The sequence below is a fragment of the Lagenorhynchus albirostris genome, chromosome 2 (genome assembly GCF_949774975.1).
Source record: "Lagenorhynchus albirostris chromosome 2, mLagAlb1.1, whole genome shotgun sequence".
Lineage (NCBI taxonomy): Eukaryota > Metazoa > Chordata > Mammalia > Artiodactyla > Delphinidae > Lagenorhynchus > Lagenorhynchus albirostris.
The window spans coordinates 39,898,729-39,926,146 of record NC_083096.1 but is presented as its reverse complement, the minus strand read 5'-3'; the positions used below and the strand labels follow the sequence as shown (position 1 = coordinate 39,926,146).

At 37.4% G+C, this 27,418-nt stretch overlaps 1 protein-coding gene across 8 annotated transcripts in view; it reads left to right on the top strand.

Moving 5' to 3' along the window:
- LPGAT1 (lysophosphatidylglycerol acyltransferase 1) overlaps positions 1-27,103 on the top strand; it is a 105,396-nt gene extending 78,293 nt beyond the window's left edge. For 3 of the 8 annotated variants that reach the window (XM_060130962.1, XM_060130953.1, XM_060130910.1), the window contains 4 exons: positions 2,043-2,316; positions 6,472-6,598; positions 19,797-19,903; positions 25,075-27,103. In XM_060130962.1, the coding sequence (XP_059986945.1) occupies positions 2,043-2,316; positions 6,472-6,598; positions 19,797-19,903; positions 25,075-25,340 (774 nt within the window). In that variant the 3' untranslated portion in view covers positions 25,341-27,103. Of the gene's footprint in view, positions 1-2,042; positions 2,317-6,471; positions 6,599-19,796; positions 19,904-22,300; positions 23,446-25,074 lie in introns of all 8 variants that reach the window. The other 5 variants (XM_060130919.1, XM_060130929.1, XM_060130969.1 and 2 more) reach the window with 5 other exon arrangements.
- The last annotated feature ends 315 nt before the right edge of the window (positions 27,104-27,418 follow it).

Here is a 27,418-nt window from a genome sequence, read left to right as displayed (position 1 = left end):
TATATTTAGCCACTTCACCCTGGATGGTGCAGTACCTTACACGTAGTAATTACATAATGAATTGCTGGTGAATCTAATTAAGCCTCTTCTGAGCATCACAAATTCAGAAATAAGCTAGAAGTGTGTAGAAAAACTTCTAAGCTCTATGAAAATAGGTCTCCCCAAACACATATATTATACTTTGCTCCAGACAGTTTTTTAAATATTTATTTATTTATTTAGCTGCACCAGGTCTTAGTTACAGCACACAGGATCTTTGTTGTGGCATGAGTACTCTTAGTTGTGGCATGCATGTGGGATCTAGTTCCCTGACGTGGGATCTAGTTACCTGACCAGGGATTGAACCCAGGGCCCCCTGCACTGGGAGCACAGTCTTAACCACTGGACCATCAGGGAAGTCCCCTCCAGACAGTTTTATATACAAAACATATTTTTGTTTTTCATATTTTGTGTAATTGTCTAGTTTTTTCTGGAAACACCCTTGGTTTTTCTGAGCAGAGAGATGGAAAAAAGCAGGCACTGGAACCCTAGGAAGAATTGGGAATGGGGATTGGCCACAACAAGGTTGAGACAAAATAAACAATGATCAGAACAACTTAAGGAAGAAACTAACCTAATATCTTAGAGTGTCACTGGAGGCGAAGACAGGAGAGATTTACAAATTCATTTCTGAAGTGCAAAAATTTTTTCCCTGTTTGATAGTAATAAAAATCTGTAACATGGGGGAAGGGGAGAGAAAAAAAGTATTAATGTTAAAGAAAATCTCTTGGGACTTTGCTACTAAACATTTTTGACAAGATATTTCCAAGAATATTAAAAATATTTTACATGTACTCTAGGGAACTTAAAAGTAAAGCTTAATTATAATCAATTCAATTCTGTAAATTAGCTAAGAAAATTGTTACTTAGTTTGCATTTAGAATAATTTAGTCTAAAGACTGAAAGTGTACAAATTATTTTGGGGAGCTTCTGTAATTGTGTTGGCTGGAAAATTATTAGCGAATTGACCATACTGAAAGGAAGAACCTTCTTATATTTAGTCATGGGTTTTGGGCTTTCCTAAAAAAGCTTCTAGGTTCCTCTTTTCGGTCTCCAAGTTATCCTCTTTCCTCTCTTTCCCTCACAACTAAGATCCAGTCTATCAGAATGTCCTGTTAGCTTTCAGATTTTTCCCTGAATGTGTGCACCTCTCATCGATATCCCACAGTTGAATCTCATCAAACTCCCTTTTCCAGACTCTACAGGAGTCTCCTAACTTATTTCCTATAGTCTTTTTGTCACTGGAGCCAGCAGATTTTTTTTTTAAGTAAATAAGATCATGACTCTCCCTTTTTGAAAACTATCTAATGATGTTCCATCCCAAACTACTACTTAACCAAGCTCAAGGCCTTTCTTATATGTCCTCTGCCTCTCTCTGCAATTTTCAGCCACACTGACCTTGCCACAGTTCTCTGAACATGCCAAACGTGTTCCCACCTCAGGGCCTTTGTCCTTTTTCTCCTCATCACCTGGAGTACTCTGCCACTCATCTTCACATGGTTTATTCCCTCACATTATCAGCTCTTTGCTCAAATTTCACCTCCTTGGAGCTGCTTTTCCTGACCCTGTTGAGCTTCTCTAGTCTCTTACTCTTCTTCCTAACCTTATCACCAGTTGCATTTGTACATATGCACATACACATATGCATATGTATTATATATCTTCCCCATTCAAGTAAGCTTCGTGAATGTCTCTTACTTCTCCATCTCCAGGACAGTGCCTGGCAAGTAAGTAGTAGGTACTCAGTAAATACTCACTGATGATGAATGAATGAACTTTCGGGGGCAATTAGAGCAATTTTTTTCTGCAGGGGGAAGGGTTTATTTATGTAAGTGCTAATAACTTACTTTTTCCAGTATGGTCAGAAGGGGAAGTAAGTGGGGGGAAATCACTATTCTAGCCTATGATTGGGATTTACTCTAGAAGCAGTTATTTCTATTTAATTTTACAGCCTTTAAATTTCAAATGTGACTGTACTTACTCTATGTGTGTCTACCTTCTAGGGAAAATCTCATCGTGACCAACAGCTTCTTCTTCTCAAGAAGCACCTAGAAAATAATTACAGGAACAGAGATCGAAAATGGATTGTTCTGTTTCCAGAAGGGGGCTTCCTCAGGAAGAGGCGAGAAACCAGTCAGGCATTTGCCAAGAAAAATAACTTGCCATTTCTTACACATGTCACTTTGCCAAGGATTGGGGCAACAAAAATTATTCTGAATGCACTTGTAGCACGACAGGAAAATGGAAGTCCAGCAGGAGGAGATGCTAAGGAATTAGGTATGATGGTTTTTAGCATTTTTTTCTTTTCTTGGAATTAAAGGATTTTCTGGAGTTCCAGAAGATAACATTGTTCTTTTTTATATTTATAATTTTTGTCAAACAGAAATAATACTGAGGGAGAAGATGAAAATATAACTTTTTAATGTTTCTACAAAAGTAGTCCATGCTTACAATAATTTATTCAAATAATATAAGAATGTATAAAGTCGAAGGTATCTCTCCCTTAACTGTACACCTTACTCGTGGCCATTCCCACTGCTGCAGTCAACATTCCTGTAAATATCCTTACAGATTTGTGGAACATGTCTGTAGTATTAATTCGTAGAAGTGGAATTGCTGGATTAAAAGATACAGGAATAGAAATGACACATTTGAGAAACTAATCATAGATATGCAAATGGAATTATAATGATTTATATTTTTTGCAGTTATCAAATTTAGAAAGTTTTTTTGTTTTTAATACAGAGAATGAGTTTAATGAAGTTTGGCAGTATTTACTAAGAGTCTTAAAATGTTGATAAATTACTCAGTTATTCTACTGCAAATAATACTTATCAAAAGGGAATGATCTGAAATACTGGCAAAGTAGTTTATCACAGCATTATTTCTAATGGCAAGAAATTGGAAATAGCCAGAAGAGAGAACAGATGAGTAATTATTAAATATCCATCTAACAGAATACAACACAGCCATTACAAATGATGTTTATTGGCTTGGAAAATCCTTATGCTCTATAATGTTAACGGGGTGGGAGAAACATACAACTCTTGTGTAAACAATATGAGCTCAAATATGTAAATAATAAGGCAGTAGAAAATCAGTGAAAGGAAAGATTTCAGAATATTAGCAGTGATTGCTTCTCTGAGTTGTAACATTATGGATAATTTTTCTCCATTTCTTAATACTTTTTCTGAATTAAAAAAATATAGTGAGTATGTATTACTTTTATGGCCAGGAAAAAGTAAACCATACTCAAAGATGCAACTGTGGACTTCCCTGGTGGTGCAGTGGTTAAGAATCCGCCTGCCAATGCAGGGGACACGGGTTTGATCCCTGGTCCGGGAAGATCCCACATGCCACGGAGCAGCTAAGCTCGTGCGCCACAACTACTGAGGCCTATGCTCTAGAGCCCGTGAGCCACAACTACTGAAGCCTGCGCGCCTAGAGCCTGTGCTCTGCAGCAAGGAAAGCCACCGCAAAGAGAAGCCCAGGCACCGCAACGAAGCCACAACTAGAGGCAGACTACGCGCAGCAACGGAGACCCAATGCAGCCAAAAATAAATAAATAAATAAATTTATTTATTTAAAAAAACTGAACAAAAAAAGATGCAACTGTCTTGGAGACAGCCTAGTGAATTGTGCATATTTGCAGAAGATATTTGTGCCAACAGCATGAAGACTGTTTTGAACTACTTCATCCAAGACACTATGAAAGTTTGGTGATAAATTATAAATTAAAAAGCTGAAAGAAACTTACTAGGCCTGTTTCTGTAATAACATTTTGCTATTTCTTTTAATATTCTTCAGATAAAATAAAATGGGAATGATTGGCCCTCAGAAATATGTGTTATTTTAGGTGATGGTAAGGACCAAACATGGAAATAATGCCCGTGAGATTGTGCTGAGCTTTCCTTTCATTTGTTTTTTCCAAACAGCTGCCTGGCAGTCAGCTCTCTTAATGTTTCATCATCTATTAAAAAGACAAATTGAAAGAGTCTTTTAATAGAAAAGGAAGGTTCAGAATAGCTTCACTGCTGGAGAGACACTGTGGCAATGTCAGCCAAGCCAAAGCTTGAAGGCAAAGGTCTTCCAAATAGGATTAATTGTGCTAATAAATACCGCTGCTTTTAAGTAGTTTTACCCAGTCAATACCCTGTGGTCTAGATCTCAGAGAAATGAATGGGCACTTGTCATACTGATTACACAAGAGGGAAGAAAAATGGTTTTTTCTTTTGGAGAGAAGCAATCTCTGTTTATACCCAAAGTGAAATTGTTTATAACTTATCTTACCTTAGTTAAAATTTAGGCCTCTCGCCTTCTGAGGTGGCCCACACTCTGTCTGTGGAGTGTGATTCTCCCAGGGCCAGTCTTGCTTTTCGAGATGGACAGCATTCTGTCTATGGAATGTGTATCTCTCTAAATAAATCCACTTCTTACCTATCAAGAAAAAATTTTTTATTCTAGCAGCTTAGGAAAATCATAAGAAATTTTAGAAAACCGTATACCCCAAAACTAGTTTTACTTAGATTTTACCATTTGCTTCTCTGCTTTGGTATGGACATTTTGTGTTTTATTTTCTTTAGTTTTCATACTCACTATTTAGTATTTTATTCCATATAAACACAAACCATGCCTTCATGTCTGTTTTAATGTGAGGTCCGTCCATACACATATAAAAATTAAGTTGTATCTAATTAACTTTAAGTTTTTATATATTTATTTATTTTGGCCGCCCCGTGCGGCGAGTGGGATCTTAGTTCCCCGACCAGGGATTGAACCTGTGCCCCCTGAAATGGAAGTGCGGAGTCTTAACCACTGGACCGCCAGGGAAGTCCCTCTAATTAACTTTAAAAGGATTAGTATTTTTTTGTTTATTGTATGATTTAATAGATATTAAACTGAACTCTGGTGATTTTTCCCAACCATTTTATTATACAAATTTTCAAACATACATAAAAGTTGAAATAATTTTGCAGTTAATATCCATGAGCTGGCCAACTAGACTTTATAATTAACACTTTACTATATTTGCTTTATCACATCTCTCTCCATCCTTCTATCCATCTATTAGTCCATCTTGGTTGTATTTTTTTAACGCATTTCAAAGTAAGTTGCAGACATCAGTGTACTTTACCCCTAAACATTGTAGCATGTACATCACTGGTAGCTTGTTAAAATGTGTCTCTTTACATACATTCTGTTCCTTTAGCAATATGTTATTTAAAAATTAAATTTTTTAAGCTTATGTCCTATATGATTATTTCTTCCCCTTCAGAATGTTGTCTAAAATTTTAAAAGACTTTAAGGCCAGTTTTTAATTATTTGATATCTTAAGTAAAATATTATTGATTCCTACTGTACATTTGGCCTTATATTTAAAAATAAGTTTTATTTTTTTAGGGATCCTTTAAATACTTCAAACAAAGGTTGGACCATTACACTTTAAAGTCTAGCTATCAGCGTTCTCTTTGAGAATTCCCGTCTCAATTCTTTCTTTTTTAACATCTTTATTGGGGTATAATTGCTTTACAATGGTGTGTTAGTTTCTGCTTTATAATAAGGTGAATCAGTTATACATATACATATGTTCCCATATCTCTTCCCTGTTGCATCTCCCTCCCTCCCACCCTCCCTATCCCACCCCTCCAGGCGGTCACGAAGCACCGAGCTGATTTCCCTGTGCTATGTGGCTGCTTCCCACTAGCTATCTACCTTACGTTTGGTAGTGTATATATGTCCATGCTTCTTGCTCAGCTTTGTACTCCGTGCTGGGAATAAAAACAGCGCGCAGAGGACCAAAGTAAACAGAACTTCCCCAGCCCCTCTCACAACAGTAGTTACCTGTTGTACCTACCAAAGGGTAGACAGATTTATTGCTTTATTTTTATATAACTCTTGCTAAAATGGAAGGAGTTTTTTGTTTGTTTTGAACAAAAGCAGCAACTGATGATCATGTGCATCAATAAAATGCTTAATTTCATTACCTTATTTCAATATTTATTAATGCCTCCCAAGTATCACAAAACTTGGTGTTTGTATTATCTTGTGTTATATTTAGTGAGTGGAGTTTTTTGTTTTAAGGTCTGCTTTTCGCTTTTGTGATGTGATACTTTAGCTACTGACTTTTTTTGTAGGCCAGTTTTTATGAGAGATAAAATGTAAATTAGACCTTGATACTGCATAATTGTATTGAATGCTTAAATGATGCATGTCCAATAAACTATAGCACTCTGTTGTTTAATTTGTTTGAGATTCAGCCATTTTATAATGTAATAGGAAATGCTTAATTTCATCCTAAGTGCATCATATAGAACAGTAACGCCAAAGTTCATTCTCTTAAAGCAAAGGATATATCAGTATGCTTTATAATTCTATACTATGTTATTTGCTGCAAATAATATAAAAATTGATCCAATTTTATATTGTTCTCAGACAGCAGATCGAAAGGCCTCCAGTGGATAATAGATACAACCATAGCTTATCCCAAAGCTGAACCCATAGATATTCAAACCTGGATCCTTGGATACAGGAAACCAGTAGTCACACATGTACATTACAGGTAAGAATTACACATTAGTACTCAGCGTAAAGCCAACATAAAGTACTATCTCAGGACATTGTGAATGTTTTAATATTAAATTATAATTGATAGTGAAAACAGTTGGCTGAAAATCATTCTTATGCTGAATTTTGAATATGAAAATATCATTTGAAGTAGTTATTTTCACTGAGTGATAAAAGTCTCTAAAAATGGCATTCTAGAGGCACTATGATTATTTGATCGCCTGACACTCTTGAGTGAAAGTAATTAACTTAAAGGGCAAATATCAAGGATAAATATGTACTCAACTGGGGTAAGTAGATTTGTATTAATAGAAATGGAATTTGTTTTTAAATCATTAAGTCATGTAAGATTTTCTAAATGATTGAATTGATAATTTAGCAATGACTTACACTTCCAAATTTTTAATATTTTAATATGCCTATGTCTTTTGCATGAACAACAGCAAAACCATTTATTGAATATTCTGCAATAGCTCCTTGAGATTTTTTTAATATAGACCTTTCTTTTTTTAAAGTGTTTGAGGTAAATGTGTATAGGTGTTCATATCAAAAAATGATGCTGATAGGACCTGGATAGAATTGATCGCTTTATAAGCCATTTATCTCCTCGTCAAAGATCTCAACACATGGCAACTAAGTTACTAAGGGAGTAGTTGGTCCCAAGGAAGATCACAATTGCCACAAAAGCCTGCCTTTAAAGAGGAAAACTACTCAAATTACATATCCATTGGAAGTAAATAGGTAACATATTTTCATAGGTGTAAACCATTAGAGTTTTCAAATATAAAAACAAAGTTAGGGCTTCCCTGGTGGCGCAGTGGTTGAGAGTCCACCTGCTGATGCAGGGGACACGGGTTCGTATCCCGGTCCGGGAAGATCCCACATGCCGCGGAGCTGGGCCCGTGAGCCATGGCCGCTGAGCCTGCGCGTCCAGAGCCTGTGCTCCACAACAGGAGAGGCCACGACAGTGAGAGGCCCGCGTACCGCAAAAAAAAAAAAAAAAAAGTTAACCATCACAATAGTCTACATAGAAAACCCAAGAAACTGAGTTCACCTTCTATTTATAGAGTTTAGCAATCTTGATATAAAATCATCACAGAAAAAAATCAATATTATCCCTTTTTACTGACATAAATAGAAAATGTAATTTTTTTAAAGATACTTATCTGAGAAGCAAGAAGACTATAAAGTATCTACCAATAAAACTTAAGAAAAAATGTAGAAGACTTTTATGAAGGAAAATATAAAACTGCATCGAAGAACATAAAAGACCTGAATAAGTGGAAAGAGATACTGTGTTCATAGAGGGGAAGGCTGAAAATTATAGAGATGTCAGTTCTCCCAAATTAATCTCGAAATTTAACATAATTGCAAATACATTATATCCAGGAGGATTATGATCAGAATCCAGGAGGGTTTTTCTGGAAACTTGACAAATGGTTCTAAAATTCATTTGAGAGAGTAAAGATAAATGAATAGCTAAGATAGTGTTGAAGATGAACAAGACAGAGGAATTCTTCCTACCAGATGTCAAGGCTTAGTGTAATTAAAGCAGTGTGGTATGAGGGCAGGGTCAGATCAATGGAAAGATTAGAAAAGCCACATTTACTTGGGAACATGTGTATGATTGATGATTTTCTAATTATATTTCTTATAGTTGATAGTTATAAAGGTGATATTTGAAGCCCATCCCATAAAGTAGTGTTACTTCTTAGATACTGCATTTAAATTCTGAAAAACACAATCAGCAAGACATCATATACCATATTTCACCCATTAAGATACATATTTTTTCACATGTTAACATCTCTGAAACTGAGAGGCATCTTAAAAACCAGTATAATAAAGGCTTAGTTATAATTTAATTGTATATTTGGCATGCAGCACTTAAAAGTCCAAAAAGTAATTGCTACCTCTCCCCTGTCCCCCCCGCATCCCCCCAAAAAAGGCAGCACAGTGACTGCTGAATGGTTGGTATTTGACTGTTGACAGTGAATGCCTCTGGGGAGGGACTCTTACTTCTCTTTGTACTATTTTAGGCCTTTTTTTTTTTTTTTACAGTGTGAATGTATTAATTGAAAAAAGAAATTGCCCACAATTTCTATTAAACCAAAATTCTAGTAGAATTTTGGTTTAATAATCATCTGAGTAATTGCAACAAAAGCATTTTCGTCAGGTAGTTATAAGAATTTAATAAGTTCACATTTAAAATGCATACTATTTAATAGATACCAAATAGATTTTACCCCTTTAAATCAAGGTATTGAAATGCTCAATTATAATCTAGATTTTCATATTCTAGTGTTTCATCCATAATTTTTGTGAGGCTTAAATTTCTATAATAATTTTTTAGTATAAAATCTAGAATAAAGTAGAATATAATTAATATAGTAAAAATCAGTTATTCAACATAATGAGGTTTCACGTCACCTTTTCCCAGTAACTGTGAGTAACACTAAAGTGGTTCACACCTAAGTGGTATACACAGGTACTAAAGATGCAGGTTTAGAGGTTTACCACCCTCAGCCCTGGCCCCCAAATTACTTACCTGGGAGTGAGGTCATTAGAGTGCCTCTTGAACTAAAAGTGGCTTTTTTCCCCAGGAGAAGGAAACATTGTCCTGTCTTCAGTTTTTCTTATGGGCCTTTTGTCTATCAGCACTTATATTGCTCATTTCACCTCTACTTCTGATTCTCTTCTTCCTGTCTGCTTTTCTTGTCATCTCTTGTTTTCTATTGCCTTGCCTCTGGGCCCTAGCTTTTCCCTGGAAAAGGCTGGATGTTTTAGTCATAAGTCACTATTCAAAGCTTCCAGTTGGAAAATGGAAAGTTACACATTAAATTTAATCTTCAAGTTTTTAGTTCTGCTTGACTGATTTTATTTATGTTCACCACCCCCAAGTTCTTTTCTCTTTTCTGCCCCAGCAGTTGTTTTCCCTTTTCTTTAAGAAAACAAAGCATTTTAGTTTGGCACCATTCAGGATGCTGATGGTATTAAATAAGTGGTCTTAACTGAGGTTTGACTGTATTATGGATTGAATTCTGTGTTTCTGTAATGAAGTTGAAGATTTGAAAGAGGCGAATCATCATTTCAAATAAGATAAAATCTCTATCCTCTAGTTAGAAGATATGCTTAATTTCTTCTCAAATGTTTATAAGAAGTTATAGATATACATGAAAGAAATTTTTAATGTTAACATAGAACCAAGACATAACCTAAAATCTGATTTGCTAAGTCATTTTTCAGTATATGAATCTGGACATAATAAGCTTTGGAAATGAAGTGCTCTATCCCACCTTGTTGGCCCTCTGGGGGCTCACCACGTCTTTTTTCACTTTCAGATTTCTCTAGAGTCAAGGACAATGCCTGCCATTGGTATTCAAAAAATGCTTTTCGTTTTCTAATTAAGTTTTGTTGGAAATATTATGTCCCCCAAATTTTCAAAAAAATTCTTAGAGTTTAAATTTTAAGTGAATAGTGGTTAAGCATAACTCTCACTGATCATTATTTATATTTTAGTTACTTAAAGTCATTGGATTGGATCTGAGAAGTAGAAAGGGCTAGCTAGGTCTTTTTGTCTAACCTTCCATTTAATACAGGAATACACACACAAACACACAGAGATTACTTAAGTATAGACCTTCTCTAGGAGCGTGTTTTTAGTCCTCTTTTTTTTTTCCTGTGGAGGTTGAGTCCATAATAGGAGACTGTGTAGCAGTGGATCCTCTGTAGGTGTACCTCTAGCTCTCAGTCTTTCTGCCAAGTTCCAAATCCTCACTTAACTTCCTTGCCTCCACCTGGATACCCTGTTGCTTCTTCAAACCTAATATGTCTAGAACTGAACTCATTTTCCTTCACACCAACTTGTTTCTCCTGGCTTTCCAATTGGGGTTTATGGTGACATCATTCTGCCCTCACCCAGAATAAAAATTTTGGAGTTCTTTGACTCTTACACTTTAAAATTTTATCCTCTCTCTCAAATCCAGCCACCATTTCCTGTGAAAGGTACCTCTGCAATGTTTGTTTCTATTCCCTCTTCTTATTTCAATGCCATAGCCTAGCTCAGATTTCATTACTTCTTACCTGGAGTATATTTGCCTATTAAATATTCCCTTTATTGACAACCCTCAGAATGGGAGAAAATATTTGCAAACGAAGCAACTGACAAAGGATTAATCTCTTAAATATACAAGCAGCTCATGCAGCTCAATATCAAAAAAACAAACAGCCCAATCCAAAAATGGGTGGAAGGCCTAAGTAGACATTTCTCCAAAGAAGACATACAGATTGCCAACAAACACATGAAAGGATGCTCAACATCACTGATCATTAGAGAAATGCAAATCAAAACCACAATGAAGTATCACCTCACACTGGTCAGAATGGCCATCATCAAAAAATCTACAAACAATAAATGCTGGAGAGGATGTGGAGAAAAGGGAACCCTCTTGCACTGTTGGTGGGAATGTAAATTGATACAGCCACTATGGGAAACAGTATGGAGGTTCCTTAAAAAGTAAAAATAGAACTACCATATGACCCAGCAATCCCACTACTGGGCATATACTCTGAGAAAACCATCTGTCATACAGAATGAAGTAAGTCAGAAACAAGAAAACAAATACCGTATGCTAACACATATATATGGAATCTAAAAAAAAAAAAACAAATGGTTCTGATGAACCCTAGGGGCCGGACAGAAATAAAGATGCAGACGTAGAGAGTGAACTTGAGGGCATGGGGAGGGGGAAGGGTAAGCTGGGACGAAGTGAGAGAGTAGCACTGACATATATACACTACCAAATGTAAAATAGATAGCTAGTGGGAAGCAGCGCATAGCACAGGGAGATCAGCTCAGTGCTTTGTGACCACCTAGAGGGGTGGGATAGGGAGGGTGGGAGGGAGGAGTATGGGGATATATGGGATATATGTACACATGTAACTGACTCACTTTGTTATACAGCAGAAACTAACACACCATTGTAAAGCAATTATACTCCAATAAAGATGTTAAAAAATATATTCCCTTTATTGATATTGATACTTCACCCTGTGTTATTTATTTCACTGCTATTCTTCTCTTCCTAAAGCATGGTACCTTTTTTTTTTGTTTCTTTTCTTGTTTCTTATTCCTTTGTTTCTGTCTTTTTTCTTTTCTTTTTTTTGTTATAGACATTGGTGGGACACTTGGCAAAATTTGAATGAAATCTGTAGATTGTAGATTAGGTAATAGTATCAGTGTTGATTTCCTGATTTTGATCATTGCAGCATGGTTATATAAGAGACTGTTCTTGTATTTAGAAAATGCTCATGGGAGTGTTCAGGGGGCACACCATCTGTAACTTACTCTCAAAAATTGAGGAAAGATCATATATATACATATATATATACATATATCAGAAAATATATACATCAGAAAATATATATATGGAGAAAAAGAATGATAAAGTAAATATGGGAAATAATGATATTTGGGGAATCTGGGTGAAGCATATATATGAATTCTTTGTACTATTTTTGTAACTTTTCTTTGAGTCTGAAATTATTTCAAAATAAAAATTATTTTAAAAGTCATTAGGGAGATATGGAAAAATCTCTGTACCTTCCCCTCAATTTTGCTGTGAACCTTAAACTACTCTAAAAAAAAAGCCTTAAGAAAAAATTTTAAATGTCATTAGACTCATGGAAAACATAATAGTGATTCTCTTAAGCAAATATACCAATCTTATATTTTGCTTACTGGATAGTTCAGTTCATTCAGCAAGCATCTGTGTCTCAAAGGACGTAATACGAAAAAAGATATAATAAATAAATTTGAGGTGTAAACAATGCCATCTCATTGTTTATGCCCTCAAGTGGCATGTTAGTTTGCTATGGCTTTGACTCTTTCAAGGAGCAGGACTCAAGGGGAAGGCGTAACAGGCTCAATTGTCCCTGACTGTGAAGGGAAGCAGTAGTCTAGGTGCTGAGTATTTGCCATCTCCCTTTCTACACAAACCTTAAAAAGTCACTCAAAATTCTCTCCTATATGACCCTAGGTTTGCTACCTTAGAGCCTTGGTTTATTCCTCTGTTAAAGTGGAAAAAAGTTTATATCTGAGTTGCTGAAATTGTTTTTCACATAGCTGAGTGGGGTTTTTTTTAAACCTTTCTAGTGGATGCAGGAGGAAGCTACAAATACTACGTTTTAGAATGTTGAGGATGAGGCCTGAGCAGCTTACCTAAGGACGATGGCTCAAAGCAAAACTTCTGGTAATTGAGTGCTGGGAGATCTTCTGATACGTTAAATTTGACAGGATCTGTTCTTGTCCATAAATCTATTTTTGGTGACAAGTAGTTTCCGCATTTCTGAGTTATTCTTGTCATACCAGCCCTGCTGGTGTCAGTTAACTGTACCTGTGGTATTGTCGCTATCTCCAGATGGTACCTCATCATGTTTTATGCTGGCGGATTACTTTGCATTTAATTCAGTTCAGCAAACTTGAGTTCCCACAAAGGAGCAGGCACTGATGTGCACATGGGTATGCAAAGATGAGTATAGCACAGTCTGATAGAGGAAACAGACACATAAGAAAATAAATAGAACATAAACTAATAAGCATAGTTATGAAGGACAGAGTTGGCACTGAGGAGGAATTATTAACTGTAGGAGAGGAGGAGGAGGAAGCCAAAGGAGCAGACGACAAAGGTAGAAGAAAGCCAAATCCTTATCTTCCTTAATAGGAAGTCAATGAATACACTTTAAATTGGACAGTCTAGCATGTTTATAAGCAATGTGGAAGTGAACAGCAAAAGAAAGTTGAAAGGGGTTGTATCTGGGGAACAGGGATCTGACGAGGGAAAAAATAGGTCTATTATTTTTCGTTGTGAACCTTGTACTGCTCTGATTCTTGAAAGCTATATGCATATTGTTACTCTGTTAAAAATTTGTTTTAAGTTTTTTAATCCTACTGACTCTTTTAGGACAGCTCAAGTGATGCCTTTTCCATGTAGGCTATATCATAAGTAGACATGCACACCCCTTCATTTAAACTTACAGAGAAATTGTTTAAACTCCTTATATAACATTTACCACATTCTGATTTTAGACTTTTTGCTTGTCTGATCCCTCTGCTAGGTTATTAGGTTTTAGAAAGCACAAACAGTTGATCTTCTTCAGTGCTTATTAGCTCCTAATATGTAGTTGGCATAATTGAATTGAGGATTTAGCCATGGTGTTTGTTAGCTCACGTTTGGGAGTCTTTGTGGCATGAAAATTCTAGTGAGAATGTATAGGTGCCAGCTAAGCATTATTTTATATCTTTTTTAGAAAGTATAATTTATCTAGTGCTCTTAAATATAATACTGTGGATTTTGGTGGAATACTCTGTGTTTAAGAGCACATTCTGGATTACTGATAATAATTTTTATTTCTTGAAAATTAAGAGCTAAGTTTTCATTGGATAGCTATTGGTATTGGAAAGATTTGTTTCTGTTATTTATTTATATCCCACAAGAACTCCTTTTATTTGATTCCAAGAGGACTGGTATTCAGTGCATTTGACACTCTGCCATATTAGAAGATTAGTTGTTTTAATATTTTAATCCCGTGGTGACCAAAGAATCGGAGTAATAGAGGTAGATTGCTCTTGAGGGAGCATTTGGTCTGCCCTCCTGGCTGCCTCCTAAGGCAAGAGAATGTCCCAGCTGCTCTAGGCGAATGGAAGGGTAGGTTTTCGGTTAAAACACAGCCCCACTCCCACACTCACCCCATTTAAAGCAATAGGTACTTCGCCAACCTCACCACATTCTTTCAAGAGTTTAATTGGTAAACCCAAACTTCCTCTATTAATTCAGCCTTATATTCAATGCCACTTTTCTCCTTATAAAGCTGCTTTAAGTACTATTTCAGGAAATCAGGAAATTCTTTTTTTCTTTCTTCCTTCCTTCCTTCCTTCCTTTCTTTCTTTCATTTATTATTGGCTGGGTTGGGTCTTTGTTGCTGTGCACGGGCTTTCTCTAGTTGTGGTGAGCGGGGGCTACTCTTCATTGTGGTGCACGGGCTTCTCATTGCTGTGGCTTCTCTAGTTGTGGAGCACAGGCTCTAGGCGCGTGGGCTTCAGTAGTTGTGGCACGCAGGCTCAGTAGTTGTGGCTTGCAGGCTCTAGAGCGCAGGCTCAGTAGTTGTGGCTAACGGACTTAGCTGCTCCGTAGCATGTGGATCTTCCCAGACCGGGGCTCGAACCCTTGTCCCCTGCATTGGCAGGCAGATTCTTAACCACTGCGCCACTAGGGAAGCCCAAGGATATTCTTTATCTCTATGGTTCTTTCTTAGTTATCCTTAGGTTGATTAGACCTGCTTTTATATTTATAGAAATAGTATATTTTTAGAGGTTAAAAAGTAATACAGGGCTTCCCTGGTGGCGCAGTGGTTGAGAGTCCGCCTGCCGATGCAGGGGACACAGGTTCGTGCCCCGGTCCGGGAAGATCCCACATGCCGCAGAGCGGCTGGGTCCGTGAACCATGGCCGCTGAGCCTGCGCGTCCGGAGCCTGTGCTCCGTAACGGGAGAGGCCACAACAGTGAGAGGCCCGCGTACCACAAAAAAAAAATAATAATAATAATACGAATAATTTCCCAAACCATTGGACTGTACCTAGTGTGGTAGAGGTGAATAGTTTAAAGAGCACTACTTATATTACAAAACTGTGTTAAGACAGTATTAAATTATCTAAAAGTAAAAAGTCAGTAATTTGTAATACCATTCATTTAAAAAATAAAATTTGATTTTTAAGTTTAAATTGTTAATTTTTAATTGTAAAACATTCCGTAAATCAACTATACTACAATTTAAAAAAAAAAAAAAAAACACTTCCACGGAAGAAACAAACAAAACATTCCACTAGTATCAGGATGATGTTAACTGACTTTCCTAAAAATCCAAATATTAAGGACATTTAATTTGGCAAAAAGAAAAATAAACAAATGATTAAATTTCCTGAATAGTTATATTTCCTGCATAGCTCTGGGCATCTCCCTGTGTCCGCTGGCTTTATTCTGCTGGAGTCTGCCTCATACATACATAGTTCAGGGGTTACCCAGAGATCTGAGTGGGGGTTATACTCAGAAGTCGTGGCTCCCACTCAGTGCTTACTTCTTTCTGGGATTCCTCACTTTACAACTGCTGTGGTCACCCTAATCTCTGTCCTCCGATTCTGCAACCAGGAAGACTTACATAGGGGAACTATTCTCAGGTTAAAAGCTATAAAAACTGGAAAACCAGTGCCATTCCTGTCTGCCAAGTGTTGACTCTGCTCCAATATCTGCCTGCCTTTAGTCACTCTCCAGTGCCTTCCACTAATTACTTTTTGCATTTTGTCCAGAATTTATAACTGTTACCTATGAATTACTCTACAATTACAAGAAGCAGAACTCCTCTCATTTTTTTTTTTTTTTCGGTATGTGGGGCTCTCACTGTTGTGGCCTCTCCCGTTGCGGAGCACAGGCTCCGGACATGCAGGCTCAGCGGCCATAGCTCACGGGCCCAGCCGCTCCACGGCATGTGGGATCTTCCCGGACCAGGGCACGAACCCGTGTCCCCTGCATCGGCAGGCGGACTCTCAACCACTGCGCCACCAGGGAAGCCCCTCTCTCATTTTATTTGAATGGATGTTAAAGATCACAGGGAGAGGTGACTTTTAAGAGGTGAGAGAATAGATTTTGCTCTTAAGTATGTCCCCCGTTAACGTCTCTGGCCTTTTAAAGTAGTACTGCATTGTGCCAAAATGACTATAAACATAGGCACCAAAGTCACATGGCAGTACTTACTCACATGTTTAGCTATGATTCAGAATATTTTTATTAAGGTTAATATTAAAATGAAAACATATCTATTTTCTTAAAGAGAGCTCATAGATGGATTCCCAAGAATGTGTCCCCAAATTGGCATATCCCAGTTGTGAAACACTGCAGGGCATCTTCTATACCTAAATCAGAGCCTTCTGATTTTATTATTCTCCAGCTTAAAAATCTTTCTGTGAGAGGCATTCTCATAAATTGCTAGTGTAAAGTGGTATAATCTTTATGAAGACAATGTAGCAACATCTTTCAGAATTACTAATACATTTAGCCTTTGACTTAGCAGTTTCACTTCCGGAATTTTATCCTATAGCTATACACATATGAATGGACATTTACACAGTGTTATTCATTGTAACATTGTTTATAATAACAAAAGATGAGAAACTGCCCGTCAGTAGTGAGTAGAGTAATTTAATGTTTACCATGTATTAAGAGATTGCAATGAAATTAGAAAATATTTTTAACAGAATGATAATGAAAATATGATCTATAAAAATGTATGGGATACACCTTAATCTGTGTTTAGAGGAAAATTTATAGCCTTAAAAGCTTCCATGAGAAAAGAAGAAAATTGAAAATCAGCGATCTAAATATCTATCTCAAGAAGTTAGAAAAAGAAAAGTAAATGCAATCCAAAGATAGTAGAAGACAGGGGATAATAAAGGAGAATTTACTGAAATAGAAAACATACAATAGAAGGAATAATGACACCAAAAATAATTGGTTTTTTGAAAACACTGTAAACTTGATCAGCTCCTGGCAAGGCTGATCAAGGAAAAAAAAAAGGTTCATGTTACTGATATCAGGAACGAAAAAGGGGACATCATCTCAGATCCTATAGTCATTAAAAAGAAAAATTAAAGGACATTAAGTGCAGTTAATTCAGAGCATCAAAAAGAGGGAATACTTCCTAGCTTGTTTTATGAGACCAGCATAACTTGGATACCAAAACCTGAACCAGGAATATTATAAGAAAGGAAAATTTATAGGCAAATCTCTTACATGATTATAGATATAAGACTAACCAGCAAAATATTTAAAATGCATCATATTGTATACTGAGAGCATACATTCCAGGAATGAAAGTTTGGTTTAACATTCAAAATCAGTCCCTTTAATTAATCACATTAACAGAATAAAGGGAGAAATTATATAAGCATTTCGGTAGATGGAAAAAATTGATAAAATGCAAATCTTATGATAAAAAAGAAAACTCTTGGGCTTCCCTGGTGGTGCAGTGGTTGAGAGTCCGCCTGCCAATGCAGGGGACGCAGGTTCATGCCCCGGACCAGGAAGATCCCCCATGCCGTGGAGCGGCTGGGCCCGTGAGCCATGGCCGCTGAGCCTGCGCGTCCGGAGCCTGTGCTCCGCAACAGGAGAGGCCACAACAGCGAGAGGCCCGCGTACCGCAAAAAAAAAAGGAACACTCAGAGAGCTCTTAGAAACTAAAAGTATGATTAAAAAAAAAAAAAACTCAGTAAAAAGTTTGAAATTAAATAAGAAATCTCAGAAAGGAGGACAAAAAAACAGAGATGGAAGAAAATGAATTCCAACCCTGAATCCTGTATCTAGTCACATTATCAACCCGGGTATGAGGACAGAAAAAAAGACATCGGCACAATTGCAAGATTTCAAGTACCTTTTCTCAAGAAACTGCTGGAGGATGTACTCCATCAAAATGTGGAAGAAATACAGAAAAGGAAGTCATGAGATGTAGGAAACATTAAATGCACTTCAGGAGCACAGAGAATCACCAGGATGATGATGAAGGGGCTTTGCAGGATGAACACTACAGGCAGCAAATCCAGAATCTGGGTGAAGTTTCCTCAGGAGGGTGAAATTGAAAGGATTTCTGATGTAGGTGAATACCCTGGGAGGAGATCTAGACCACAGGTCAACCTGGCCCACTGCCTGGTTTTTAAATAAAATTTTATTTGAACACAGCTACGCTAATTTATTTATACCTTGTTTATGGCTGCCTTCACACTGCAAAGCAGAGTAGAGTAGTTGCAACAGAGATCTTAATAACCTGCAGAGTCTAAATATTTTCTATCTGGCCCTTCAAAGGATAGATCTAGAGAACTGATTTTAGACAATTGGTCCAGAGTTTGTGGTTGAATTGGTTATGTATACATTAGAGAACAATGCAATTGCTCAATCTAAGGAGAACAAAAATTGGGGAGGAAAGGAACAGTAGCCATGATTTACTACATGCACAGTAGCCATGATTTACTACGTGGCTTACCTTTGAATATATTTACATGATTATAATAGTTTAAACATCAAATATTGTGATAATTAAAATGACCATACAAGTGTATTGGGAAGATGGGAAGGATGTACATGTGTGGTGGGAACAGGAAGAGGAAGGAGCTTAGTCCTCATCTTCAATAGTCAGTAGATAAGCCCTAAAACTGAAGAAGAAATATGGTGATAAATACCAAGAGGTAAAAATCGATTCCTCTGTGGGGGGAGAAACAAAGGGCAGAGGAGGTGGGTTGCATTTTTTCATACAAAAAAACCTTTTGCAGATTTTTAAAACTGTACCTTTATACCTTTGATGAAGAAAAAAAATAAAGAACACCTCCCCCTCAAAATTGGAAAACAAAAAAGAAAAGAAATGCCTTTTCAAGGTCAATTCTAGTATTGTACTTACTCATGCTGCCACTGTTCTGTTCTCACTCGCAATGGATATATATCACTGATCATGCCAGGCCATTTCCTGTTGAGTAAGGACACAGACACAGATTCTTCGGAATCATTTTCCAGCAACCACGCCCAGTCAGAAAGAGTTGGCCCTGCTCATGAAACCAGTATCTCTGATATGATTAACAAAGAGACACCAATTTAGGTAGATTCTGTCTGGTTCATAGGCATTCCCACCAAAGGAACATTGCCAAGATGCATTATTTGGCCTAGCGTCTGAGTACTCTAAATGTGTTCTAAAGAAACTGCATTTTAAAACTTCACCTGGGGCTTCCCTGGTGGCGCAGTGGTTGAGAGTCTGCCTGCCAATGCAGGGGACACGGGTTCGTGCCCTGGTCCGGGAGGATCCCACGTGCCGCGGAGCGGCTGGGCCTGTGAGCCATGGCCACTGAGCCTGCGTGTCCGGAGCCTGTGCTCCACAGCGGGAGAGGCCACAACAGTGAGAGGCCCGCGTACCGCAAAAAAACAAAAAAAAAACCAACTTCACCTGTTCCAGAAACCATTCCTACTTAAACCTACAAACATGGGGAGACAGGTATTTCTCAATAATTATTTGTAGATATAGGATAATCTAAAGCTAAGTTGTGGTTCTGAATGATTCTGACTTCTGAATTAAAGTAGTTTTTGCTTTTTTTCTGACTCTTGATAGGATCTTTCCAATTAAAGATATACCCCTGGAGACTGATAACCTTGCTGACTGGCTCTATCAGCGTTTTATTGAAAAAGAGGACCTCTTATCACATTTTTATGAAACAGGTACACAGAGTCCTATTATACATGTTCCTGATGTTACTGATAGTTTCAAAGATGTACTTTAGGGGAGATAACCATTTTTCTATTCTTCCGATACCCTAAAGGAATCACAGTATTTCTGTATTTAAGAATTCCAGGTTAGAATTTTTATAAAGACAGATTTATGTGAAATTTATTCAGACTCTTCATCAGCCAGTGTGGAAAGATCAAATGGTGAGTATCCCTTGTATAAATGGATCTAGTTCAAGAGAGTACACAGTCTGGAAGACAGCCAGCATACATTTGCGATTGTATGGTCTGTTTTATGAAATAGCAAATATCATTCATGTGTTGGCATTGTACTTGATTGTTTGACTGATACCGTCACCATACAGTTGTTTCAGATCACTTTTGACTGCATTTTCAGGGACTTCCCTGGTGGTCCAGGAGTTAAGACTCCATACTTCTACTGCAGGGGGCGTGAGTTCAATCCCTGGTTGGGGAACTAAGATCCCGCATGTTGTGCGGCCAAATAAATAAATAACTGCATTTTCACATGCTTTATTCTTTTCTTTACATGGAGGGATAAAGTTTACATGTTAAGTTTTCATGGATATAACCTTATTACATTTTTCTCCTAGGGAGACATTTACCCTAAGATCCCTTTTCTATACTCAATATTCTCTACGTTCTGTGACAACTACAACCAGCGAAAAAGACCTAGGAGGCAGGGAGGGGAGAGGGAGGAAAAAAAGGAAGTTAGGAAAGAAGGAAATAACATTGGTAGAACACCAGGCATACCAAAGTGCTTTCACAGTTAGCTGTGCCATGGGTCTATTTTCTAGACCCTGCAATAGGGATAAAAAGATGAAGAGAAAGTTGTCCCGGGCCTGAGAATAGCCATGGGGTTTTAGATTAGTAGAGGCCCAATTTTCTTGCCACCTAGACTTTTTTGGTACAGAATTAAAGTAGATATTGAATCAGACTACAGAAGGTCTAATACTAATAAGCAAAGGCTGATGCTGTTAATTACCTTTAAGGCTTTTTTCTTTATGTTTAGGGTTGTTTCACTTTGTCCTCAATAGGATTGCTTCCTCAACTTTCCAACCCTGGGGCTTTGGAGTAGTGCATATTAATATGACAGGAGTAGGACATTGTGTATGCCATTAGGATTCCTAGTAAGACTAGTTGAACAAGATGCCTCTCTCTGCTGTGTGCATTCCTTGGTCTTACTCTAGAAATTTCTTTCAAGATGAGATAGGATGGAATACAAATGACAAGAAGGCATCAAGTGATTAAAAGGCCAGCAAGATCTGTCTTCTTTTTTAAACTCAATCTCTTTATGATATTTGGCCTAAATAGTAGCAACAATAATAGTAACTCTTTTTAAGAAAGCTATTTGTATAACAGACCTTGAAACTTAAAAACCTTCTCTGTAAATTGTTTGTGAGAAGCAAATCCTCTCTTGAATCAGCTTATCCTAGGGGATTATCAGCAAGGACAAAGACTATTTGAAATGCTGAAGTGTTTTCAGGATGACCTTAGGTAATATTGCTCCAAAGTGGTCTAGCCTTCCTTTCCAGAAGAGAATTTACAGACATCTGTTTACTTTGTGTTTCTCTTTTTATTATTAAGACATATTCCATAAACCATATTGCCTTTTGAAAATAATATCAGTAATTTACAACCCCTTTTGTGGCAAAAACATTTAATTTGTAAATAGAAGAATTAGTATAAATTATGCTATTCTGGAAATATTTTCTTTTTTATTGGCCTTGCCACATGGCTTACAGGATCTTAGTTCCCTCACCAGGGATTGAACCCAGGCCCTTGGCACAGAGGGCACAGAGTCCTAACCACTGGACCGCTAGAGAATTCCCTGGAAATTATTTAACTGAGTCACACATCCTGTGTCCTGGCCATTGTGGAAATCTATAGGGATGCAGTGGAAAACAATGCAGCCATAGTGCCTTCTGTCATGCAGCTTATATTCCAGCAGGAGACAGAGAGTAAACCAGTCTGTAGAAAAAGGAAAAGGTAGATTGCAATCAACACAGATTGTGGAAAGTGCCAAGAAGGAAATAAACACGGAGATAAGAGTGACTGACGGGCGAAGGGGAGACTAGATGGGTGGTATTTTTCTGATATTGGAAGAATGCAAGGAGCCTGCCATTCACTGAGGTGGAGGAGGAGCGTACCAGCCAGAGAATAAAGGCGAAGACTCAGGGAGGCAGGAAAAGGCTTAGCGGTTTGAAAATCGTATTTCAAATGATATTTCTCTTTAAGAGCAACAAGAAGTCACAGAAGATGCTTTAAAAAAAAACAAGAGCAAAAAACTCTAGTTAAACTAATGTTCAACTTTTATTCTAGGACACCTACCACCACAGTAAAACAAATTAATATTTCTATCTTGTCTTTTAGGGGCTTTTCCACCTCCCAAGGGCCATGAGGAAGCTGTTTCCAGGGAAATGACGCTCAGCAATACGTGGCTATTTCTTATACAGTCTTTTGCATTTTTGTCAGGCTATATGTGGTACAGCATCTTTCAGTATTTTTACCATTGCCTGTTTTAGGAATTGACTTGGACTTATCAAGGTCACCACAGGAGCTTGGACTTTCATAAGCGTGCATTGTTTTACATGTACAAATCAGAATATAAAAAAAAAAAGGAAAAGGAAATTCAATGGATGGATTAATATTTATCCCCCTTTGGGATATTTTAAAACTCTACTAAAATGAGGATCAATAATATAATGACCTGCAAATATGTTTTAAGGACTTTTCATGTTTTAAAAAGATACACTCCACCACACATTTAAGCAAACATCACTTTTGGAGAAGAGGAAATCATAAAATCATCCTAGAAGACTCTCTGAGACAAATTCTGTTGCCACCAGATATACCTGTTAATCTAGTTCAAGCTCAGAAAGTTGTACGCATCCGTTCCTTTTAGCTAGTAGTCTCTGTTAGGCAGTGCTGCAGAGCGCCCTCATCTCCACCAACTCTTGCTGTGTTACTGGTAACCTCGAGGGGAGCTGGTTGGCACCTTCTGAAGAACTCTTTCCCTGTTGTTCGCAGCGACACTCCGGTCCTCCACAGCTACATGAAGTTCAGTGTCAAGCATACTCTGGGGGGCAAAGCAGTGTCCACTGGACATATTCTGGTACTAGAATGTGTTCTTCAGAAAGACCAGCTCAGTCCAATGCTGTGTTTACATGCACTAGTGCTTCCCCTTGTATGAGGGGTGGGTCATTTGATTTATCTTCTTGTATAGAAGACATATCATAGGTTGATGATTGTCTTTTACAAAATGCACTTTTATCAGATGCATATATAGCAAAGGATTAGTACTATAACCTAAAAACAAACATAAGCATAATCAGTGAGTGGGATTTTTGAGAGGCTGCCTGTCTGCACGTGGATCTGTGCTCTGGCGCTCTCAGCGCTGCCTGCATTGGGCACCAACCACATCGAGGCTTCCGTCCCACTCAGAGCCTTTTTTTTTTTTCCCCTCCATTTTGCATATTAGCATTAAATGCATATGGGGATGGTTGAAACAAATTAAGGTAAGACATTTGAATGATCAATTTAAGGTGAAATAGACTAGTTTATTAGAAAAATAAGAGATAAGCCAGGCGCTGGCTTCCAGTGGTGACAAGTTCTCACATGGCACCCCCGGAACCTGTGTTCCCTTAGCACATCAAGGAGCTGCCCATGTCAGAGTGGTGTAACCAGGAGAGAGACCAGCAAAAGGGCTTCTCAGTCTCTTCCAATTGCCTTTGGAAAGGATAAAGTCATGTTTCTATTTCTAGAAAACTTCTTTTTCTTAAATTTGTCACTATGTTCATGTGATTGACCTCATAGTAGAACCAAACACTTCTCAAAACGTGCTGGCATGCCATCAGCCCATCACCTGCACTCCCAGTGTTGAGAGAGAGGCTATTTTTTGGCTTGGGACTATAAAACTATTTAGATCCTAGTGAGTCAGTGGTAGTTATCTGTGATGTGAGCATTGTAGGTTCCCCTATCGCCACTAATCGTACAAATGACAATTTTGAGAAGTAGCCAGAAAATAAAAGTAAAGGCTAGTGTTATCTTTTTTCAATAAACCAAAAAAACTGGAAAGATGTGAATTTTCTCCCAGTTATGTGGGAAAGGCAAAGCAACACCAAATCAAAGCCCACAGCATCTTCATCTTTAGGGCTAATTCAATGCCTATGTGAAATAGAATGATGCGTTACCTGAAATACCTCATTGAATATTAGACTACTACTGGTGAAATGCAGAAGATAGTGTTAATGTGTTTAGTTTGGTAATGGTTGTTATAAGATGCAGTTTTTTTTGAAATCTAAGCATTTCCTTATGTGTTTTACAGTGACAGTGACTAGGGGAAGCCAATCTCAATATAGAGGTATGGATAATGATAGGAAGACGGATAGAAGCTTAAAGATGCTTTTGTTCGAGGCCCAGCAAACACTACTTGACAAGATGAATTGAAATTGTTCATTTGAGAGATTAGTCAGCCATCTGGAGGATAAGTTGCTCACTGTCGAGTATGGCACGCACAGTCCTAGCCAATAGACCTTTTCCTCGTTGCTAAGCAAGCCGCAGATAGCGTGGCCAGTTCTCCCATCCAAGAAAATAAAAAAAGAGAGAGGAATGCATACATGCATATATAAATGTGGTTTAGGGCCACTTTTGCCATCACTGTGCTCCGAAGGAACGTGGTATTGTTTAATATACTGTATATGTTAAACAGACTATTATGTAAGATGCTTTACTTTTCCAGTGCAGTCATTTCAACAGTCTGTAGAGTGACAAATACCAGTAGATGTGTGAGTTAACTTTTGAAAATAGATCTGTGAGTTGTAAATAGATGTGTATTTGATCTGCCCTATCCCTCTTTGATCCTTCATCAACATGTTCTCTCTCTTCTGTTGGCAAAATGTTTGAGAGCATTGATAGTGCTTTCCGTTATCAGTAACTGGAGTTCTCCTGCTTGTACTAGAGAATGTAAAGAGAGAATCCATGTTTTTATATGGCAATCAGGGAAGCAGCAATATGCCACTGTACAGAACTGAATTAAAAGTCCTAATTTGTATTTTCTTTGCAAAGTGAGATCAAAGGATGTTTAGAAAATATACATTTTGTCAAGGGGAAAGAAAATAAAACTGTGCCAATTTTATGCCTTGTAGAATCTCAGCACTTCTTGGTCTCAGCTGATCTGCCTAGATTCACACAGCAGAGAGGGTTGAGAACTCCCTGCTGGACCCTGGTCTCAACGAGTCGCAGTGAGGGGAGCATCTGCTTGGCCACAGGCAGGCGCAGTGACTACAGAAGTGACCACCCCAGCAGTTCATGCTTAACTTCAGAAACTCTCATTGGTGTTGAAATATACAGATATTGTGGAGAAACCTATATGCCAGTAGAAGGTAAAGGAAAATTACAGAATGGAAAATGATGTTTTGGGTGGGCAAACGAGTTGAGAATCTAAATAGTAGATTTTTTTTAAAGCTAGCTCTGAGTTCAGATCTGTCATGTTATTAAGTAGTTGTTAATATTACAACCAACCCTTAATTTTCCACAGTAAAAGAACTAGAGATTACTGGATAGTTAATCCAGTAATAAGTCATAGTAAGCCAAAAATCTAATTGTATTTAGGTGTTTGAGTTTTTATTATCATCAAACTTTTTTTCTTCTAGGGATGCATATTAATTTAAAAAAATGATTTGAGTTTATTAGTTTCTATTGCCTACATATTTATGACTGTTAATGAGTAGTGAAAAGATTTGGAAAGACAGCTTCAGGAAGAGGAAACACAAAAGCCTAAATAATCCATGGGCTAGAAAAGAAATCCATGAATAATCAAGAGTTGGCGGTATTGTAATTTTTCTCGAGCCTTTTTGTGAAAATGAAACGTTAAATCACCAAATGTAAACCTCAGAACATCCCTGTAGCGTTAATAGTGTTTGGATCAGTGTTAAGAATGCCTCTCATTCTTTGCTCACGTTACTCACTTCTGGTGGATTTGTCTTAGTAACGTTTCTTGACAATCACTTCCCTACAGACTGTTCTGAACTATTGGGACCTGGTTATAATCGTAGAAAGTTAATCATGGATAGCCTTATTGGATTCTTTTTATATTTAAGAAAATTTTATTTGCATTGCTGAATAGGAAGAGTCAGCTATTTCCTTCATTACATAGGACCTCCTTCCAGAGTTACCATTATGAGTATGTCAGCTCTGGTCCACAAAGGATGGATAAAAATGGTTCTTCTTATTTTTTTGCAATGTAGTGCTGTGAATTTTACATCTGTTAACATGAAAGGCAAAGTCAAAGCCACCCTGGGCAGCAAGTATACTGGTTCACTTTATGAGACAGTAGAGACTAATACCTTTGGGACCAAAACCACCTAAATTGGACATTTCTCAGTCACAGAGGGGCCAGATGTTCTCTGGAACAGTCGCTGGTTGGTGCTTTATTGTAATCATTTTGCATTGGTACCCAACAATTAGGAACTGGACCCTGGGGATAAGCTGAGGGTGCTGAACTGTTGGGGAAGGCTGACTGTAGCTATATGGAAAATAAAATAAGGGTTTTTCTGCAAATTTCCATTTGAGGATTTTTACATTTAATATTTTTTTAAAACAGTTAAAAGAGCAAAAAAAAGTTTTAAGTGTAATCTACTTGCGAGGTATGCACACATATTTTGAATGGCTTTATTTTTATTGTGTAAAACTGTTGAACACATGACTGTGATGCACAAATTCTTTACATGTAAGGAGTCTATGCATTTTACAGTAACTCATTTCATGATTGGGTAATGAAACAGTTGTACATTGAATTGCCATTGTTGTATTAAGTGCTTTCATTTTCTTTACAGTTATTACAAAGCTGTATTTATTTTATACAGGTGGATTTTCATTTTCCTGATGCCATAATGTTTACTTTAGCTTGTTGACCTGTCTTTCTTTGTGTATCTGCATGTTGTAATATATGATAAGAATGAATGTAAAGGCTGTGGCAACTGTAATTAAATTTTGCAAAGGGCTGGTCACATGTGGATCTGGTTTATGAACGCATTTGGGATTATTTTCGTAACCAGATCACCTTTTCAGAAATTTAGATGTGAACACCAAAAGAAGCATTTTCTCAACAAAAATTAATAGCTGGTTCTATTTTTTTTAACCTAGAAAAAATAAAGTTGATTTTTTTCAAGTAAAGTGCTTTTAATTCTTAGTAGTGGGGATGGGTGGTTGTATTTTACTGGAGATATTTAGGCATTAACATCTGTGGACGTGTATCATGGCAGTTGGATGCTGAGGGCAAACTGAAAACCCAAATGAAAAAACATTGTACTTCCTCCTTTGGTTTTAAACTATTCCCCCCACTCCTTCCCACTTTCCCCATCCAGTGGTCTACTGGTAAATGTTGAATAGACTGCTCTAGAAAAAAAATTCTGTATTCAAATGTGCATACGTTTGTTAAAATTTTGCTGATAGCAAGGACATATAAACACAGTTAACAAATAATAAAAT